The 21,891-nt window shown below is 45.0% G+C and overlaps 1 protein-coding gene and 1 long non-coding RNA gene across 6 annotated transcripts in view; one reads left to right on the top strand and one right to left on the bottom strand.

The window, feature by feature from the left end:
- The window catches only part of LOC102941417 (P2Y receptor family member 8), a 52,496-nt gene extending 33,743 nt beyond the window's left edge, over positions 1 to 18,753 (top strand). For 2 of the 5 annotated variants that reach the window (XR_006287829.1, XM_043537753.1), the window contains 2 exons: positions 8,124 to 8,191; positions 16,041 to 18,753. Coding sequence is in view for 4 of the 5 variants with exons in the window: in XM_043537753.1 (XP_043393688.1) it covers positions 16,145 to 17,146 (1,002 nt within the window). In the remaining variant the exon portion in view is untranslated. Of the gene's footprint in view, positions 1 to 8,123; positions 8,192 to 16,040 lie in introns of those variants that run through there. The other 3 variants (XM_037899611.2, XM_007063231.4, XM_037899604.2) reach the window with 2 other exon arrangements.
- Positions 1 to 21,891, bottom strand: part of LOC122464005 — a 78,342-nt gene that overhangs the window by 23,158 nt on the left and 33,293 nt on the right. The window lies entirely within an intron of this gene.

The following is a 21,891-nucleotide window of genomic DNA, read 5'->3' as shown; positions in this document are numbered from 1 at the left end:
CCCTGGCCCCTCCTGTGGGTTTTATCTCAATACGGAGACAAAAGACAGCAGAGAAGGTAACCAAGCCTCATATTCAAAATGGAATTTGTAGTCAGACACAGACACATTTCCAAGTACCCAGGACCACCCTGATTTCCTAAATTGTAAATAAATTCCCCAAATCATCACACCTTGTCTCCACTCAGATTTTATGTTGAGAAACCACACCTCTTTGTCAGTGAAGACAAAGCCTCAACTGTGGGTTGAAGAGGAGGGGTTTGACTCATACCACAGTATGGAAGTGAATGGACCTGATTTTCCATCACCTCGCATCTTACCCAGTTATTTACATCTTACATAGGGGGTGTAAATGCTACCATTGTGCTGTAGTGATGTGTGAAAGACTTGTCTATACTAGAAAAGTTGAACTGATTTAACAAAATTGATTTCAAATTGATCTAGTTAAGCTGTTGCAAACCTCTAATGTGAGACATACTTAAACCTGTTTAATCATTACTGAAATGGTTCAACACAAGCCAAACTAGTTTAGGGGTGGCTGTGGTAGGGGCTGGCACCAGTTTAAATTGCTCAATTTTAAATATTTTAGATGACTAGTTGAAGTCCATCTACAGCTGGCCTGATTATGACCAAGATAGAACTAAAGCTTGTTTAGTTGAGCCAGGCATTCAGATCAGGCTCTGTGCTGGTGTAATAGCTTTGCTATGATCTGTTTTTAGCCTTCTCTTCCCTTATTTCTTCCTCCCTGTTTGAAGGAAAGATATTCTCTTACAGTCAATGGTCTATTTGATAAGCAATAATTGAGAAGTCCATTTGTTTTATCTGATGGTTGCTATTCGTTAAGACGTAGGGACATTTTTACTGAGCTCCGGGGTGACTGGTTTTGCCTGACTGCTAATTACTGAAGAAATCTGGTTGCAGTATTAAAACCTAATATCTTTAAACATCCTAAAATTAAATGTATAAAATGCACCTGTCATAAGAGGTGTCTAGGCACATGGACATATCTTTAAAATGATACTCAATTTTTTTTTTTTTGCTGATATTCTTGCCTGATTGTAATACAAAGCTTCTCGCACATCAGATTAGGTGAAGGAGAAAAGAACCCTCTGTGCCTAGGAGAACTGACATCCTCCCTCTGGCTAGTGCTGCCCCCAGCAGATGGGCAACTGCTTTGTGCAACAGGTCCTACGTTAAGCACGCTGCATTCAGTCATTCAAATAGTCACAATGGCATAGGTAGTAGGGTCAGTATCCTAGGAAAACAGTCACCGTCATTTTACAGAGACAGAAAAAACCAGAGCATGTGGTCATTAGCACCAGCTGGGAATCCAGAAGCATCTGGGGATGAAAATCACTCTCACCTTGAGACCTTCGTCTATAAAGGGTGAAGGACTGAAGAATGGGAGAGACAACACCCGCAACGTAACTTCAAGATGTTTCCACCAACCTATCTGCAGCCCCCCTCTCTTATCAGGAGTAAGAAGTGTGTTATTAAAATGTAGCGTTAATCCCTAGCTCCACATTTACATGGTGGGAAGCTTTGAATAATGGGGGGCTTTTATTTGAAGAAAAAGCATTGCTTTTTTAATTTTTATTCCCTGCTAGTTGGCCCTACTTCCACACCTCAAACCACTCATGCTGTCGATGTAGGAGAGGATCCTTTCAGGACAGGAAGTGGGAGGGAACAATCCTGCTGACAGGGATACCAAGAGGATTTTCCACCTCCTTTTAAGAGGGGGTTCCAGGCCCTGGAGGTAGCTGACAAGGTGGTGGAGAGGAGGGGATGAATCTGTTTTGGGGGGGCAGGTAGTGCAATGAAGAGTGGGGGGAGGATGTTCTTGTAATAAAGGGTATTTTGCAATAAACTTGTTCCCCCTTTTCACTATCTTACGCAGGCAATGTACACAGAGAAAAGAAATTTCCTAACTCCTTGATGTCAGAGTCAGGTGGTACAAAGCAGAACCACCACTCTCTGCTCTTGCCAACAAGGAACACATGGCAAAGGGAGACAGATTATACTCTTTGCCCTGCATTTCCCCACATGCAGTGAGCAATGTTCCTCCTAATTTTTCCCATGCATGTGTGGAATGAATTTTCTTATGTACACCAATATGGAGATGATGTGTGGCAAGGGTGGGGCTGAGAGGTTCGGAGTGTGGGAGGGGGCTCAGGGCTGGGGCAGAAGGTTGGGGTGCCAGGGGGTGAGGGCCCTGGCTGGGGGTGCAGGCTCTGGGGCAGGGCCAGGGATCAGGGTTTCAGGGTGTGGGAGGGGGCTCAGGGTTGTGGCAGAGGGTTGGGGTGGGGCCAGGGACCAGGGGTTTGGAGTGCAGGCTGCCCCAGGGCTTCAGCGGGGAGAGAGGACTGCCCCCAGCCTTCTCTCCCCACAGCAGCACCTGGGCTGGGGGTGGCGTGGAGGTGCCTCTCCCCGTTGCAGCAACTCTGGGCCGGGCTGGGGGAGAGGCATCTCTCCACACCACAGCAGCTCTAGACCTGGCTGGCACCGGGGGAGAGGCGCTTCTCCCCACCGCAGCCCTGAGCACCTGTGCAGCCCTTGATAGGCTTGGTAGGGAACTGAGGCAGTGAGTTAAGGTTTGAACATAGGATCAGCATAAAATCATGGACATTAAATACCAAAAGCCCCATCACGTGTGGGTCCCTTCTAGCCCGTTTCCTAGGGTTATTCCATGGCTATTCCTTACAGTGTATTTTCTAGAGCTTTGTTATTGACCCATTTTAGTAAACCCCTGGGTAGGGTTATGACTATTTTTCTATTAAAAGCCCAATTTTGACCAGAGTGTTGCTCCCAGCAGGTTCCCCACTTGTCCAACTGTTGGCACAGTTCACATAGCAAAGGCATAACCACTAAACAGGATTCCCTTCCCAGCCCCTGCAAAGGTTAACTGAAAACAAATGCCTCGGGGTTCCAGCAGGCACCACTCCATTAGTCCTGTGAGTCCAAAGCAGATTCAGCATAGTCTCTCATTCATGACACTACCAGCCCTGGGCAGAAATCTTCTCAATTCACGCTGATGTGTTTTTCCCTGGATCCTATATCCCCAAACACTTCCTTTTAAAGGTCTCTTTCTACAGGAGACTGAATTGTCAGCACCAACCTGTAGGCCTGATAGATTGTACACTTCCTGCATTGCAGGGTAGGTTTTTTAGCTCGCGTATAAGGAAACCCAGTAATCCTTTATTGATCTTTCTAGAGGCAGGGTACATACACCTCATCATAGGCACTTCCTACCCTTGATCCACCCATCTTCTAAAAACCAAACCTTGTTTTCTGTCTAATCTCCATCTAACCAGAGATTAGGTACACAAGTTGTTTTGGAAGATCTAAAAGTTACTCAGTCTGAGGTTTTTAACATAACACTTCAAAAATGGCTTGGTCTGGAAACTCGACATTTGTTTCATCCCATTGTCCTTGAGGAGAATTAACGCTTTTTGAGTATTTGTAAGAAGGTTGGTTGATGTTAATTTTAGGGCTATTCACTATGAAAATATTGAACTTTGAAAACTTTATCAGGTCCCAGCAGAGCTTACATACTTTGGAGGTTTTAAGATTTCATTTAGCCCAGGGGTTCGCAAACTTCATTGCACTGCGACCCCCTTCTGACAACAAAAATTACAACACGACCCCAAGATGGGGGACCGAAGCCTGAGCCCACCCAAGCCCCTGCACCCCAAGCAGGAGGCCAAAGCCCAAGGGCTTCAGCCCCAGGCAGGGGGCCTGTAACCTGAGCCCTGCCACTTAGGGCTGAAGCACTCAGGCTTCTGCTTCAGCCCCGGGCAGTGGGGTTCGGGCTTCGGCCCTGGGCCGCAGCAAGTCTAAGTCAGCCCTAGCGAATCTATTAAAATGGGGTCACGATCCACTTTGGGGTCTCAACCCACAGTTTGAGAACGGCCGATTTAGCCCTTTTCATTGCCCAGATATCCTTGAAAGTCATCACTAGGACAGAAAGTACCTCACAAATATCCCCCCCCCCCCCCCAAAAAAAAGATGCCTACGTGTTGAGAATCCTCCCCAACATTCCGCAGCTTACCTTTGTCCTGCTCCCAAGAGCTGCTGGGTTCCCTACCCACTGGCAGCTTCTCATAAACACACCTTTCATCTGGACAGAAATGCAGGTGGGCTCTAACTGCCCAGGGCGGAGAGGCATTGGGCATCAGACATCTTGGGAAAGGTGAGCAAGAGTGAAAATGGAGGAAGGGAGGCTGAGTGCTCAGGATAAACTGGCAGAGTGACCAGACGAGGGGGAAGAGACTGGAAGGAAAAGGAACAGAGATGAGATTCTTTTCAATTAATCAGGGCCCAAAAAGGAAACTAGCAGTGGAGGTGCAGGGATATTATCAAATGGCAGAGTTCACGCCCCATCTCCCTCTCCTTCCCATTCATGACCCAGCTGGTGTAAACTTTTCTGTCCAACATGCAACTATCCCCCTCAGCTTCTAGCAAACCCTGTAATCCTTTCATTGCCAAAACACATCCACCCACTGTTCCAACAGGTGTAACCCATTCAGTACACACAGTACTTGGAGTGCAAACAACACTTCCATCTCAGCACTGAGGGCAAGTGAGCAAGTGCGAGAGCTATTCAAGGGATTTTAAAGCTATGAAAGGGTTAACACAGAAAGACATATTAATGATATCCAAAGCCCTTCTTGAAAACTAGTACAATGCTCCAAAGGGAAACACAGCAAAAGAGAAACTGGAGGATGCACCCTGCAGAGCTGGTTTTTGCCTTTCTTCTGCCTTTACTACAAAAAGAACAGAACAAGGATTATATCAGGAGAGGTGTTTTGGCTTGTTATGGGTTTTCTTTGCAACCAGGAGAAGCTAGAAGTATTTGCCGGGTATACTATATTTACATTTATAGCACCACCTGGTATTAGAAATGCCGCATTGCAGCTACCCATTGATAAGAATGGAAAAATCACCAAACACTAATTTGGTTGTTTTAATTTTTGCATGATGGCATTTCCTAAATTTGAGTGTTTGACTTTGCAAACTTAATGTTCTTTTAGCACAGTTTTTAATGTAATTTTATATATAATGGACTCCTGACCTCTTTCTTTTCTCTTCTGCTGATTTTAAACAAGTTAGTTGGTGGCCCACAATTCTGTGCTACCTCTGTAGAGTGACATTCTCCCAAGAAGGTTTCATATAAAACATGCACCACCTCAGTGCACTCACTCTGCAGCCAGTGTAACTGCTTGAGGATCTGCCATCTTATTACTTACTATGTTTTTAATGTCTGATTCTGCTGAGTAAAGTTTCTCCTCCACGATAAATAAAATTGGTTTAATATACCAGTGCTTTTCTCCATGGATTTAAGCCCAACAGAACCGCGTAAAGAGAAAGTATTGCTTATGCTCGTGATTCATTTATGGCAAGTTTAGTGATATTTGGTGTTCTTAAAGATCCAGCTCCTGGAGTCAAATGATTTTTCAGAGAATTCCAGCTCTCATTTTTTAGTTTCTAGCTCCCATAGTTGTGGAGGAATAGTTGAAACTATGAACCCTAATGGCTGAAAACCCATAAGGCAAGTAAAAACGCAACATGTATTATTTAAAAAAATCTCATGACTTTTAAGCTAATTTTAGGATTTTTACATCTAGCTCAGAATTTCTGAACGTTTGAGGTTGGCAGTGCTATCTTCAGCTAACCATGCTCAGTAAAAATGCTGCAGAATGGTTCTACCTTGTCACCATCTTATTGCCCCCATGCCCTAGTCTTCCTGAAATACAAGCTGCTACAGGCAGCAGTACTTCAGGCCCATATTTTAAATCTGCTCTAACATGTGCACCGTGTAGCTCAAATGCTGTGTCGCCGTGTGACCACTCTCATTCGAGCTTGGCAAACTGACGTGGGGTAATCCTGAGTGCAGATCCCTTGAGATAAGTGTTGCAGTGAAGACAAGCCCTCGGAGACACACCTCTGAACACTTCCAAGTAAAATTCCCCCTTGTCCCTTGGAGCAGTAGTAAATCTGCTGCTTTGATATACCTAGACTCTGGCCAATGGTAGAGGAGAGGCATGTGTGTGGAGACAAGACTCTGCCCATTACCCCACGCCCCATCCCCTTGTTCAGGTGGGTAACCGCATTTACTCAAAGTCCAGGTAGGCGAGGTAGGGGCTTAAGGAACAGACACTCTCGCTCCCGACATGAGCATTTAGTCCAAGTCACAGTCTTGCCACTCTTAACCTCTGTGTGCATCATTTTCTCATCTGTAGAATGGGATAATATCACAGCAGTGTTATGAGGCTCTATTTGTTAGGGTTGCATTAGTCATTGTACAGAGCTTGAGAGGAGTGCGGGGGTGAGGGGAGGGAATGCCAGTTGCAGTTCCCTGAGTCAGCTTACTGATTTTGCTCTAAAGAAAAGCTGCAGGGGGGCAGCTTTAATTTATGCAGGCTTGGAAGGATTAGACTTGTATTGGTAAATGTCGGTAAACATCAATTTCACTGTACACACACAAACCAAAGAAAAATATTTCCTTCAATAATAATTAACATTTACAGATAGAGTAAGAAAAATGTCATGTGAGAACTTAATAGAGTCAAACTCCAGTGATTTAGACTTCTGAATTAGGCTGGTCACAAATGAACTAGCAAATGAATAGTAAAAACAGGTATGATTTGTTGATTGAGCTATATTATTTTGTATATTTTGACACACGTAAACAATTTGTGTTTTAATGGTTTATACAGCTTTAACATTTTGAATCTGAAAGTCTACTGCCATTCAATAATTGTCTGACACCCCTTCCCTCCATAATTTCATGCAACTGTGAAAATTTAAATCAATAAAAACAGAAAAAAATGCTTAAAAATAAACTTGTTTGATATACCTAGTTTTAAATTTATGCCTGGTATTATCCATCAAAATTATTTTAAAAATAGAATTCTGCCAGGCATAAATTTATGCCAGCAGAGAAAGCAACACAAAGTGAACTAAGCAGACCTGAGGATCCACCCCATTAATGTTTGTGAGGTGCTCAGACACTGTGGTTATTGGAACCACACAAGTAACTAGATAGAGCTACTATGTATTTACCATCAGTATACTAGAAATGTGGCAATTCTCGCTCTGCTAATCCAGAAACATCCAGTGGTCTCACTTTATTTCTCAACAAATAATGAAGAGAATAGTACTATAAGGAGGTGGCATATTATTAAATCTTCCTTACTTGTACACTTATCCCACAGAACCTTTGTTAATATATAATGAAGAATTAAAACTGAACTACACTTGTCATCATAAGAACGGCCATACTGGGTCAGACCAAAGGTCCATCTAGCCATAGGCACTGTCTCCGTGGGTGCTCCAGGGCTGGAGCACCCATGGGGAAAAATTGGTGGGTGCTCTGCACCCATTGGCAGCCAAGCTCCCGGCCCTGCCCCTCTGCCCCAGCTCACTTCTGCCTCCTCCCCTGAGTGCGCCATGTCCCTGCTTCTCCTCCCAGTGCTTGCCACCACAAAACAGCTGTTTTGCGGCATAACAAGCTGTGGGAAGGACGGGGGAAGAGTGGGAATGCGGCACGCTCAGGGGAGGAGGCGGGGAAGAGGTGGGGCCGGGGCGGGGATTTGGGGAAGGAGTCCAATAGGGGCAGGGAGGGGGCGGAGTTGGGGCAGGGACTTTGAGGAAGGAGTTGGAATGGGAGCGGGGCAGGGGTGGAGTCGGGGCGGGGTCAGGTGGGGTCGAGCACCCACTGGCGCCAAGAGAAGTTGGCGCCTATGCATCTAGCCCAGTGTCCTGTCTTCTGACAGTGGCCAGTGCCAGGTTCCCCAGAGGGAATCAACAGAACATGTAATCATCAAGTGATCCATCATTCATCATCATGTCACTCATTCCCAGCTTCTGGCAAACAGGGGCTAGGGGCACCACATAAGTGAACAAGGTACATTCGGTGATGTATTAGCCTTCATTTTTTAAAATTCATGTTTGTTAAAATGCTTGTTCACAAACCCTTAATGCCAGGTAGTGAGGTTCTAACTTTTTGTTATTAGTGGGGAGGGGAAATTGCTGGTTTCGAAAAAATGATATATCTTAAACAAACGTGATTTTTTTGTATGTCATTGTATCTGTATATTGATTCATATGCTATCTATTTAATTTAGTAGAAACCAGTACAGCGAGTTAAAAGCTGACTTTTTAATGAATCCCACTTTGGAAGGAAATGGAAATGGTAAGATGTATGTGCTGTAGTTTTTAACTTTTGATTTATTTTTCTAAAGTCAGAAGTTCCTGCCCAGCTTGTTGCATTATAATAAGGGTGAAACGGTCACATCCCCTCCACATCCTGTGTGGGCTTAGGGTTACCACCTGTCTGGGTTTTACCCAGACAGTCCAGTTTTTAGCTTCTGTGCCAGGTGCCCAGTTTTCAACCGGAAAGTCTGGGCAAAAAGGGGACCTGGCAATCCTAACTGGCACCCAAACCAAAAGTCTGGTTACTGTGGGGCCGGGGGAGGCATCAGGTCATTAACCCACACCAGCCTCTGCTCAGCCGCGGCCACCTCCTACCTTCAGGCAGGCTCCTTGAGACACTAGCGAGTAATGGGGGGTGGGAGGGAAAGCAGCGAGCAACGGGGGCAGAGCCTTTGAGGGGGGAAAACAGAGCAGGGGTGGGGCCTTGGGGAAAGAGGCAGAAAAGGGGGCAAGACCTGTGGGAAGAGCCAGAAAAGGGATGGGGCCTCGAGGGAAGAGGTGGAGCAGGGATGGGGCCTTGGGGGGAAGAAGCAAGGCAGGGGACAGGGCTTTGGGGGTCTAGTTACCAGCAATTAGAAAGGTGGCAACCCTATGTGGGCTACCTATATCACAGCTATCCACAACACCCACTCCTGTGCTGGTGCATGGGGAATGGGCAGACGGGCAGGAATTCTGCCCTCCCAATGTTCTGGCCAGCACAGGAGCTGGCATGAAGGGGAAAGTAATCTGTGCCAGGTACAGCACTGGTGCAAATGATTCCCCACCCTGGGAAGAGGGGAAACCATGAACCAGCTTATTCATCTCTGAGTCACAATATGGTCTCTGGTCTGTTCCTGGGTAATACAACTATTCAGAGAACACAGGAACTTCCATACTGGATCAGACCTAAGGTCCATCTAGTCCAGCAACCTGTCGCAGACAGTGGTTACTACTAGATGCCTCAGAGCAAGGTGTGGGAACCCCACAGAAGACAGATGTGGAGTAATCAGCTCCCCACATAGGTCTTATGCTGGTATCTAATAGTTATTGACTGGTTTAAGCCCTAAAGCACAAGGCTTAATACCCCTTTCAAAATTTGTGTCGACATTAAGTGTGATAACTCTGAATATTTGTATACTACATGTAACCCTTCTGCCCGTCAGAGTTGGCAGCAACAAGGGCCGGGTTCAATATCTAGGGGATCCATTCCAATAACACAATGCAAACCGGCTCGAGCCCCCACCCAGTGACCTGGGACAAATATATACCACCCCCGCTGGGCGCCTCCAAGAGGCAATACTTCCCCTCTCGCAAGCACCTAGTCTGAGTGTAGCAAAAAGCCTTTTAATAACGGAGAGAAACAATGTGGCATTATGTTGGGGAAACACCACCAACAGGATTCATAACACAACCCATGAGCAAAAAACCCACCCCAAGCAAATTGGGGCATGCCCTTTCCCTTTGGTTCTTGAGTCCAGCAACCCCAAATCACCCAAAGTCCCAAAAGTCCAATGACCCAAAAGTCTCTGTCCCTGGTCAGGGGAACCCCAGAGTTCAAAAGTTTATCTGCAGAGTTTTACCTCCCAACCTGGGTGGAGATGGGGGCGGGGGTAAAAGGCACCTTACATGATCTGAAGCTGACCGCCCCACAGCTCCATAGGCCTTCGCTCCGCGGCCCACAAACTGCTTCGCCGTCCCACGAACTGCTCCGCGTCCTACCAGCAGCTCCCGCCATCCTATGAACTGCTCCACCAGCCTGTCCACAAGGCACTCCAGCCGTCCCGCAAACTTCTCCACAATATATCTTCAGGCTCCCCCACTACTTAACACAATGCTCAGTGATTTCAGCTCTTAGTCAGTTCAGCTCTTTGGTGAATTCAGCTTGTAGTAGGGGAGCCTCAGTGCTGGTGCACCATTAGCCCAAAGTGAGCTCAGCAGCCTGTAACTAGACTCCTAATGGAATCAAAATTAGCTCTGATATTCCACAGTGGAGAGAGGAGGAAGTGCAATTAGCATGTAAGGCCCTCACCCAGGGGCCCATGCCACCAAGTATTAATACTTGTCCCCAACCTCTCTCAATTCACAGAGTTTTGGAACCCATGACCCTTGCCTAGCGAGTGCTACTTAGTTGATGGTTTCAGAGTAACAGCCGTGTTAGTCTGTATTCGCAAAAAGAAAAGGAGTACTTGTGGCACCTTAGAGACTAACCAATTTATTTGAGCATAAGCTTTCGTGAACTACAGCAGGAAGTGAGCTGTAGCTCACGAAAGCTTATGCTCAAATAAATTGGTTAGTCTCTAAGGTGCCACAAGTACTCCTTTTCTTTTAGTTGATGGTGAGTCCCTCCATCATAACAAAAGGCCAAGCACAGTTCCAAGCACAGTTCCCATAATCAGGGTAATAACAATTTATTCTTCCTGCCCCAATAACAGAGACACTGGGGATCCCACAGCAGCCAAAGTGACCATTCGGGCAGCTATGGCCTCATTCTAGCCGGGGTGGGTGTGCCTATGCAAATGAGATCGGCCCCTGAAGTTCTTTTCCACAACTTGCCACACCTCACCACCAGATGTCAGGGTGGAGCTCATCCTGACACTGCTTACATCCATAAATGTCCGAACCCTTTTGGAATCTTGTGTGAAAAAGGATTCCTTGCACTGGCTCACAATTTCCCACCTTTTAATTTCACTGTCTCCTGAGGGCTCGTGGCCCTCACTGCTTTGGGCTTCTTCAAACAACGGTAGTAGTTAATATTAGGAAAGAAGACAGAATTGAAGGCTGCCTAACCAGAGTAGAATTGAGAAAGATACAATGTTATACAACGCTGTGGTTAATTCAGGAGACATTTCAGCAATGGGGTAAATATAACAAGGGAAAATATGAAATACATTTGATGTGGGTGTACTTAGAAAAATACTCCAGGCGAGGTGTAAAATACTTAAGAATATGAGGAAATTCAGGAGCCTCCCCACCTACATACAAACATATGAACATCATGATTGCCGAGGTTATCACTTTTAGAAATACCATTCCAAAGTTACCCCTGGTAACGACAGAGTGGTTAACTGAAATACTGATAGGCTGACTTCAGTGGCACCAATTTAGGAAGCAGCACTTCCTAGACTAAATCAAAAGTGCAGAATCCTCTCTTGACTTGGGGCTCTGTGAAGAAATCCATTTATTATTCATTATTATTAATAATATTTGGCTCCCAGTATTTTTTCATTCCGTCCCACTTTCAATCAATATTGTCTCAGTCACTTGTATTCACTAAGCACCAAGACCCTGCATGTAATGCACTGCACGTAATTTGGTTGGTGTCAATCAACAAAACAGATTTGTAGTATTGAGCCTTGTTGTTCCTCCATCAATGTGCTCTGTTCTGTTCTACTTCAATCCATGCCATTTGGAAGAAGAACGGGACCCAAAAAGAACCAAGGGGATAATCCTCATCTGATGTAAACTGTCAAAGCTTCAATGACTTCACCTGAGCTATAATAATACACACTAGCGGAGGATCTTTTCTCAAATCCTTTGACATTCATGTGCTCACTCATTCGTGCATTTTACTAAGGATATATTAAGCACTATAATTTCCAGTCAGTCTGTTCCCAGATTCCAAAATATCAAGAGCTCTATATACAAGACCTGTTCCCGCTTCCACTCACTTTAGTAGGAGCAGAATTAGTCATTAATCATATTGTCATTTGAACGCTGAAGCCTGGTCTACAACATTTGAGGATAATTGCATAGGAGTCACGTGACAATTGCAACAGCCTTTAGAAGATGTTAATTTCTCAAAACTCTATATTTACTAAAAAGATATCTGAGATCCAGTTTAATATTGTTATTGCAGAAATCAGCAGGTGGTGCTGTTACACAACCTCACCAATTATTTTATATAACATTGGAGCATGGTTCAGCCTTGGAAGAAATGTTTTTATTGTGTTACTTAGTGATGTAGTTCCTTCATGCGGGATCTGTGGTGAATGGCAGGGAAATTTTCCTTCTCCCTTAATCTCTCTAATCAGGGTCAATTCTTGAGGCACAGTTGCTTCCTGGAAACAAGGAATTGGTTTTTGTCCTGAGATTCCTAAAAGAGGGGATTACCCGCATGCTGTTTATCCACCTCTATTTCAAGACAGGTGTAGCTAGTGTTAAATAAATAAGCTGCACTAAGAATATACCCAGCCTCTATGTCACTGACTTGTTTTCCAACAGAAAATTGACCTATAAAACTGTAGAACAGAGGTGGGCAGACTATGGCCCGCGGGCCACATCCGGCCCGTGGGACCATCCTGCCCGGCCCCTGAGCTCCTGGCCTGGGAGGCTAGCCCATGGCCCCTCCCCTGTTGTCTCCCCTCCCCGACAGCCACGCCGCAGTGCGGGCAGTGGGGCTGCGAGCTCCTGCCGCTCTGAACGGCATGATAAGGGGGGCGGTGACGGTGGTGCACTCGTGCGGGGCGGTGCAGGGGTCGGGTAGGGGGTCCCATGGGGCAGTCAGGGGACAGGGACCAAGGGGCGGTTGGATGGGGCGGAGGTTCTGGGACGGTCAGGGGTCAGGGAACAGGGGGGTTTGGATAGGGCGTGGGACTCCCAGGGGGCCTGTCAGAGGGTGGGGGTATGGATAGGTCAGGGCAGTTAGGGGACAGGGAGCAGAGGGGGTTGGATGGGGGTGGGATCCCGGGGCGGGGGCCGGCAAGGGACAAGGAGCAGGGGGGGTTGGATGGGTCAGGAGTTCTGAGGGGGACAGTCAGGGGGCGGGAAGTGGGAGGGGGCGAATAGCGGGTGTGGGCCAGGCTGTTTGGGGGGTACAGCCTTCCCTACCCGGCCCTCCATACAGTTTCACACCCCGATGTGGCCCTCGTGCCAAAATGTTTGCCAACCTCTTCTCTAGAATCTGTTACCACTAGGCAGAGGGGCTACAGAGGGGCCTGACCCTGTAAGGTGCTGAGCATTTTCAAATCCTTTGACTTCAATATGAGTTGAGGATACATACCACCTCTCAGGATCATGCCCTCATTCATGTTTCTACAAGAACAGGGCAAAATTTTTCGGCTGAAATACTTTTGGTGAAAAAATGCATATCTGGTGATACCAAAACATTTCCTGAATTCATGTTGGTTTCAGCAAATTGTTTTGGTTGAAAATAATCTCCCCCACCACAAAAAAATTCCAACAAATTTCAAAACATTTTGTTCTGACATTTTCAAAACAAAATGTTTTGATGTTTTGGTTTGAAGTGAACTGCATTTCAATATTTCCTTTAATTTTATTTTTAAAACAATGAAAAAGTTTTTAAATGGTCAAAATCAACATGAAATATTTCAGTTTTGCCAAAACAAAACAATGAGCTTGCCCTTAAACAAACTCTTTTTGACTTTTTGATTCACTGAAAAAAATATTTAAAAATCATTTTGGTTCAACCCAAAACAATTGTTTTTCAATTTTTCAGAATTGCCAGCAAACCAAAGAATATCCATTATCCACACAGCTCTAGTTACTACATTGCATACTGTGAATGAGGACATCAACATGGGAGTTACAAGTACTTAGCCCCTCTGGATTCAACCCTTTGGGTTTGAATCACCAAAGATTTAGACCCCAGTTCAGAATAGTATCCAATGTTCAAGATGGCACTTAAGCAAATACTTAACTTTGAGTACAAGTTTGTTGAAGTTAATCCCCCAAAATGTATAAAGCACCCCCTATCAAACACCCCATAATATGAAAAATAACGTAAAATACACATAAATACAGTAAGGTAACAAACCACCTGTCACGATGTCTGGAGTGGCTCAGAACCATGAGTGCCGACCTCAAGGCAGACTGTCAAAAGGCAGGGCAGACACCCCAAACTGGTTGTATGTCCTATCGTTAGATTTCACCAACCCGGTAACAAGCATGACCCCCTAAAGCACAACAACAGCCTTACTATGGAGTCACAGACAGTCCCTTTGGGCATTCCAGTCTATCTTGCCACCCAGGCAAGCTGGACTTTGTGATAGATGGTCACTTTACACCAAACATCACAACAATATCCAGGTTTCAGAGTAGCAGCCGTGTTAGTCTGTATCCGCAAAAAGAACAGGAGGACTTGTGGCACCTTGGAGACTAACCAATTTATTTGAGCATAAGCTTTCGTGGGCTACAGCTCACTTCATCGGTTGCATTCAGTGGAAAATACAGTAAGAAGATATTTATATATACAAAGAACATGAAAAGGTGGAAGTACCCATACCAACTGTAAGAGGCTAATTAATTAAGAGGAGCTATTATCAGCAGGGGGAAAAAAACTTTTGAAGTGATAATCAAGATGGCCTGTTTCGGACAGTTGACATGTAAGTGTGAGGATATCTTGGTATATATAAATATCTTCTGACTATATGTTCCATTCTATGCATCCGATGAAGTGGGCTGTAGCCCACGAAAGCTTATGCTCAAATAAATTGGTTAGTCTCTAACAATATTCAGGTTACTCCTCGTGCCAAAGGACCAGTCACTTACCTGACAATTGTACTCAGATCTCAAACCAAAGACAAAACCTGTAGCCAATCCTATAATAAACTAACTAAAGAGTTACTATCTAAGAAAATAAATGAGAGTTATTTACAAGATTACAACAAGTAAGCATACACACAAATGAGTTACAGACTTAGATTTAAAAAGGTAATACAAGCTTCTATTAAAAGCAGCTGTGTATGTCCTTTAGGGTTGACCCATGCCAAGCAGCATGGGGATCTCTTGCTTATGTTTAGGAATCTTTGCCCCTCAGAGTCCAGACAGCATACAGAGACCCAGTTCCTCCTTTTCCGGGATTTTTATTCCCTTCACCCCAGAATCCAAGTTGATGTGATGAGTTCATGTACAGATCTCCCCTTCCTGGAGGGAGTAATGAATGAAATCTCTGTCCTTTGCTGCTGCACAATGCCTCCTTTGCCTTCAGTGGCCCATAGGACAAACACTTTACCTTAAAAAGAAAAGGAGGACTTGTGGCACCTTAGAGCCTAACAAATTTATTTGAGCATAAGCTTTCGTGAGCTACAGCTCACTTCATCTGTAGCTCACGAAAGTTTATGCTCAAATAAATTTATTAGTCTCTAAGGTGCCACAAGCCCTTCTTTTCTTTTTGAGGATACAGACTAACACGGCTGCTATTCTGAAACTTTATCTTAATTAATGCTTCTTTTCCTGTTTGGTGACAGAGGTTTACAACGCAAACACTCAATATTACTTTATACCATGGGACACAGATATTATAAGTAGGATTAATACATGCAGCATTCTAGAAGCATTCCATGACTCTAAACACTAAACACATTCTTATAATACTAATATCTATTTTAACTAACCCACAGGGGAGCCAGACTAGTTTCCAGCTTTCATCTGTCTGCGTTCAGTGAGGCCCTGGGCCTTGGCATGAGCTAGCACCTTGTCTGCCACTGTCACACCTCCCTCTAAAAATGTTAACTATTAAAGCCAATTGAAAGGGCCTGCATAAAGGGGGGGGGGTGGTGAAGGTGGAATGGAGGAGGAGGTGGAGAAGATAATAAATGGATCAAGAATGGGCATGGTAAAACATCTTTGGAGGAAAAAGCTTTAAGCCTATTTAAGATATAGCAGCCATTCTTGGTGATGTATGCTCAGGTGGCTGGATTTTGCATCTTGCTATTGCACTAGAAACAAAACTCGTTAAGCACTTTAGAAAATAGCTATAAACTATTCTTTGGTCCAAAGGGCAGAGTGAATATGATTTAATGTGGTGGGAATGAACAAACTAAGAGTTTTATCATGTGTTAGATTAACTTGCTCTTTAAAAAAAATTCACCAAAAATACATTTTTTAACCAGGTCTAATCTCTACCATCTCGAGATTCTTCTTTTGTGGGAAAAGGTGCCTGAAGCTTTTCCATTTGTCCCAATCCAGAAGAGATCACTGAATCTATCTCACTATCATGGGAACACTGCCAAACAGCACCATAGAGATGCTTAAGAACCAAATGCTGCAGACCACTTTGCCAGCTCTCTACTTGTTCATCTTCACCATCAGCATTCCCCTCAATTCTATCTCCTTGTGGTTCCTTTGCCGCCACTCAAGGCCTTGGACTCCCACCATCATGTTTTCCATTAACCTGACAATCACAGACTTGCTGTACAGCATACTCCTCCCTTTTCAAGTTGTCTACCACTTACGGGGAAATGACTGGCCCTTTGGACCGGTTCTGTGCCGCATCATAACTGTGCTATTCTATGCAAACATGCACTGTTCCGTTTTAACCATGACGAGCATCAGCATAGAGCGCTACCTGGGAATTGTTCACCCGCTGAAGCACAGGGCCATGAGACCCATTAGAACAGCTCTCCTGACATGCATCATCATTTGGATATTTGTTTTACTGCTGCACTTCCCACTCATGAAGACAGAGCTAACCTTCCAGGTAGAGGAGCTGCAGATAACCACTTGTTTTGATATATTGCCCAAAGCTATGTTTCCTTCAAGAAATCATTTCATTGCTTATTTTGGCTCTCAAGTTCTTCTGTGCTTTCTCCTACCTTTGCTAATAATGGCATTCTGCTACACCTTAGTCATTCGAACTCTTCTTAATTCCCCTCCCACACAACTAAGGGAAATTAAGAAGCAGACAATTTATTTGATAATAGTGTTGCTTACAGTCTTTGTAGTGTGTTATGTGCCCAATATTGTGATATCAATCATCCATTTCATCTTTACTACCCAATATAAGACTGCTTATGTGGAATATAAGCTGTCTCTGGCTTTGAATAGCCTTAATTGCTGCTTCGATCCACTTGTTTATTTTTTTGGTTCCAAAGAGTTTCGACGAAAGATAAAGAAGAAGCTCTGCAGATGCATGCCTGATATATTCAGTGAAAATGTCACCATCTTTTCAGAACAAGATGTGCCAATAACATCCAGAGAACATGCACCACATAATTAAAAAATGTATTTGATCTGGAACAGATTATATTAGTCATTGCACCGAATCATCATCCAGAGAGTTTAGTAGTTGTTCTATTTTAGAACATAGAATGTCAAGAGATACAGAAAAGTACACCAGGCAATATATTGCCACAACTTATTCTGGAAACAAACCAGGCACTCAGGAAGGCTCAACATGCATAGAAAAAGGCATCTCTCTTAGCTTGCTCAAAACAATGCATTATGGGACGTAAATTACTATAAATTAGGAATACAAGAAATGTGTTATTGTCAGGTATCTGCACTCCCTTGGAATGTGTTTCTGGAACATTTTCTAAAACCTGTTTCCCAGTTCAGCATTTCTAAAGTAAATAATTGACAGCAATAAAATAAACACCACGTTTGTGAGGGGTAGAGGAATAGCTGAACCTAAAATGATGCACATCCCTTGACTTAGGAGTAAGCAAAGACTGGTGATTAGCATCTGTAATAGGGGAAAAGCCAAAAGACATGAAGACAAGGTTTAATCTGGTCATGCAAATTTTATTTCCGCTTTATCAGTATTTACTTGACTGGCATATTCAGTCTTAAAGCATAAAGCTTATGCTCCTTTTTCACTGACACTGCTTTGACAGGACATGTATAGACAAGGCTCATTTTACTATGCAATGTATTATACCTCACTTATGTGCCAAGACCCAGCAAAGACGAGAACCCACCACCAGCAGCCTACTGCTACAAACCTTTCTGGTTTCAGAGACTGGTCTTGTATAGCCTAACCCAAACCCAAACCCATACCCATGCTGCTGTCATGGATTGGCTGTAAGGGTATGTCTACACTGCAGTTAGACCCCTGTGACTGGACTATGCCAGCTGATTCAGGTTTGCTGGGCTCAGGCTAAGGGGCTATTTAATTGTGGTATAGACATTCTGGCTCAGGTTGCAGCCCAGACTCCAGGACCCTGCGAGGTTGGATGGTCCCAGAGCGTGGGCTGCAGCCTGAACCTGAACATCACCACCACAATTAAACTGCCCCATAGCCTGAGCCCCATAGCCTGAGTAACAGGCCAGCTGTGGATTTTTAATTGCAGTATAGACATATCCTAAATTCCCCCTCCCTTGGTGTTATGCAGCAGCAACAAGAGCAGCTCAGGGTCAGGGTGGGGAAGGTCTCTTGTCAGGCAGAGCTTGTCTCAGGGGAGTTCTGAGCAGTGGTCCGCAGCTGAAGTGCTGTTAAAATTCAAAGGAAGCAGATTTGCAAGTGAGACTTCTCTCCTTAGAAGCTCTGCAGCTGAGGAAGGCACCTGTCATGCAGGGTTCCTGAGCTCTTCCTATGCAGCATCTCTGCCCTGAAAGGCTGAGTGCCTCCTGCTCCTACCACTTCTCCATATATTTTATTTTATCTCCTCACTTGTTTTCTGCCCCCTTCCCCCACACTATTCCATCAGGCTTGCCGGCTGTCCATATAAATTGTACAAAAAGGAAATTATACAGCAGTGTAACCCCGTGGGCTAATGCACTGTCCCGTGGATCGAAGAATACTTTCCATTCACAGGATTTTGGTCCTTTTTCTCCTAGGCTTTGGTTTTATTTCTTCAAAAATAAAGCTGTTTAACACATGCTCAACATATCACTTGTGTCTTTTCCCTGCCCCAGTGTCCTCTGCGGAAGCCTATCTGTTCCCCTCAGCTCTTACGCTCATTCCTAGCCTGCTTCCTGCAGTATTACACTCCACAGGCCATCGACTTGGAAGCGGCATATGAACTAGGTTCTCACTGATTAGACATCTAACTATCTGATTGGTAAGTGCAAATTTAGAATTTTGCATGTACACTTGTGCACACAAACTTATAGATCCATAAACATTTGGAGACCAAGAGCCAAGTGTTGCTCTCATTTACATTGCAGTAAATATGGAATAATTCCACAAACTTCAAAGGTATTATTCTAATTTTACACCAGCATAACCAAGAGCAGAATCCAGCCACAGGTTGAGGCCCCTTTGATATCAAATCCAGTTGTTACTTTATGATCTCAGGGAATAGTTATAACAAAAGGAACTGTTGCCTAGTGTTTAGAGTATGCAACATGGAGCGAGGGTTCTAATCCAAGTGCACTGATATTATCAGGCAAATCACCTAACCTCTCGGTCTCCATTTCCCCAGCAGTAAAATGAGGATAATAAATTTTCGGTACCTTTGAAGGGTTTTGAGAAGGTTAATCAGTAAATGTATTTTACAGCACTTTGAAAAAAATCAAAAGCATTATTGTACGTACGTGCTACAATGTGTACTAAGATACTGCACATTTTTCTTTTTTGTTTTTTTACAAAACCACTTGCAATCTAACTTGTGATAAAGATACCTTTAAGAGATGGTGCATGATAGCCTGAGACTGGGTGGGTACTTCCTTCCTGACACACTTTCTCAATAAATGAGTAGTAAGAAACAAGTAGGTCGTTTATTGAAAAGAGGGAGGGGAAAACCTTTTCAAAAGAAATTTATAATATCTGACACCCAAGCGATGCCCTCAAGTCACAACGTTTGAGCAGTCTGTGGATGATCAGAAGTGCTCAGATACGACAGCAAAGAGCATCACAGATTTAAAAATAGCTAGGGTTGCGTACAATTGAATGGTTGTGGTCAGATATACCGGGAGCGGGTATGACATGAAAGTGTGAAAGCTGTGGATCCAAACACCACGACCTTTGCCGAGTTCAGGTGTTTGTCAGAGACAAGGCAGCCAGTCTGAGTCACAAGACATTGAGCCTGGGGAGCCTGCCTGGTTTTCACTGAACGTTCTGACAGAATTGACACATTCCCATGAAATATTTCAATTCCCTCAAATCGTCATTTTCCAATAGAAAACTTTCATTGGAAAAATGTTAACCAGCTGTACTTCACATTAGATAGCACTTCACATTGACTTCATTTGCAGCTGTGAGCACTCAGACATTCAGCAAATCAGATCCCAGGTGTCTCAAGAAAATGAGGAATATGATTAGTGGCCATCTGTGAAAAGTTTGGTTTAAGTGACTTGCCCAGAATCTCACAGGGACTCTGTGGCCGAGGCAGGGATAGAATCCAATTCCCCAGAGCAGCATTCAACTGCCTTACCTCTGAATAGGGCCCTACCAAATTCACAGTCCATTTTTGTAAATTTCATAGTCATAGAATTTTTAAAATCTTGAATTTCATGGTTTCAGATATTTAAATATTAAATTTCACAGCTTTGTAACAGAACATGAATATGTATTTAAAAATGGCAAAATATAAACATGTAAAGCTCTTAAGACTCAACGTTTCTCAAACTGGGGGTCCCAGCCTGAAAGGGGGGTCATGGTATTGCCACCCTTACTTCTGCACTGCCTTCAGAGCTGGGTGGCTGATGGGCAGTGGCTGCTGGCAGGGTGCCCGACTCTGAAGGCAGCGCTGCTGCCAGCAACAAGACATAAGTAAGAGTGGCAATACTGTAAACCCCCTACAATAGCCTTGCAACCCCCTTTTCGGTCAGGACCCCCAGTTTGAGAAACACTGTGTACTTTTGTATACTTTTACCCTATAGTATAGGGACTTTTACAGTATAGGGTAAAAGTACACAAAAGACCAGATTTCACAGTGGAGACCAGATTTCACAGCGGAGACCAGATTTCACAGTCTATGATGGGTTTTTCACAGTCGTGAATTCAGTAGGGCCCTACCTATGAAACTCCCTTTCCCTTCCTGCAATCCCCTGCACCATTCCTTCCTACACACTGACACTCTGAGGATGGGGCTTGCTATTGATCTTGCTGGGGGTGGGGCTGCGGGTGGGAATAGGGGCAGCCATGTGGAGCACTCCTGCCCCCCACCCACCCATCCATTCCTGCTACTGACCATCTGCTAGCTGGACTGTCTCCACCCACCAGTCCTTGGATTACTGCTGCAGAGACACCTTACCACAAGCGCACATGAGAGCACGTGCTCCCTCGGACTCTTCCCCACCACTCAGTTTGCATTGGGCTGGTGAGCCTCCTCCTCCTCGCCCACTCCCCCCTCTGTATGCATGGTTCTCCTTTCCTTGCATTTTGCTGCCCCACCCCCCAGTTTTGTTACTTGCCTTTTCTGCCCTGCCCAGAGCTCCCCCTCACTTTGCTGTTTGATAGCTTCACCACCCTGCCCTACCCCCCGCCCCACACTGTTTGGTACTCTCCTTCCTTGCCCAGCCCAGGTCTCCCCCTTCCCTGTTTGTTTCCTGTCTAGGCCACTGCCCATTACTGTTTGTTCCCTGCCTCCACTGCCCCATTCACCCCAGGCACCTGCACATTCCCAGCACTTGTGATTCCCCCCCTCCACTGCACCCTCTCACACCTACATCTGCCCCTCACTCCCAGAGCAGCTGGTCATCCCCAAACTGCCTGCTATGACCCCAACCTTCTTTGTTTAATTCACCCCCTCCCACCCCTCATTTTCTGATTACACCCTGTCCCCCACACATGTAGGCTAATGGGTGGGAGGAGTCAACCTCCATCTTTCCTGCCCCTACTTTCCCCTTTATCATTTCTAGCCTCCCCTCTGGTATCTGTCCCACCACCTGCCCTCGATGGCAGAGCCCAACTTGGCCACACACAAGGCTTCTGCTCTGGCGGCTTCATCCGTGGATGGAAGGTGGCAGACCGAGGGAGAGGAACCTTTGTTGCCCTACCTCAGTTTTCTCCCGCCCTGCCTCCCCCCCCCCCCCCGCCACTTCTGGCACCAACACTGCCTCCACTGGTGCAGCAGCAGG

The sequence above is a fragment of the Chelonia mydas genome, chromosome 1 (assembly GCF_015237465.2).
Source record: "Chelonia mydas isolate rCheMyd1 chromosome 1, rCheMyd1.pri.v2, whole genome shotgun sequence".
Taxonomy (NCBI): domain Eukaryota; kingdom Metazoa; phylum Chordata; order Testudines; family Cheloniidae; genus Chelonia; species Chelonia mydas.
This window is presented reverse-complemented; position numbering and strand designations above follow the sequence as displayed.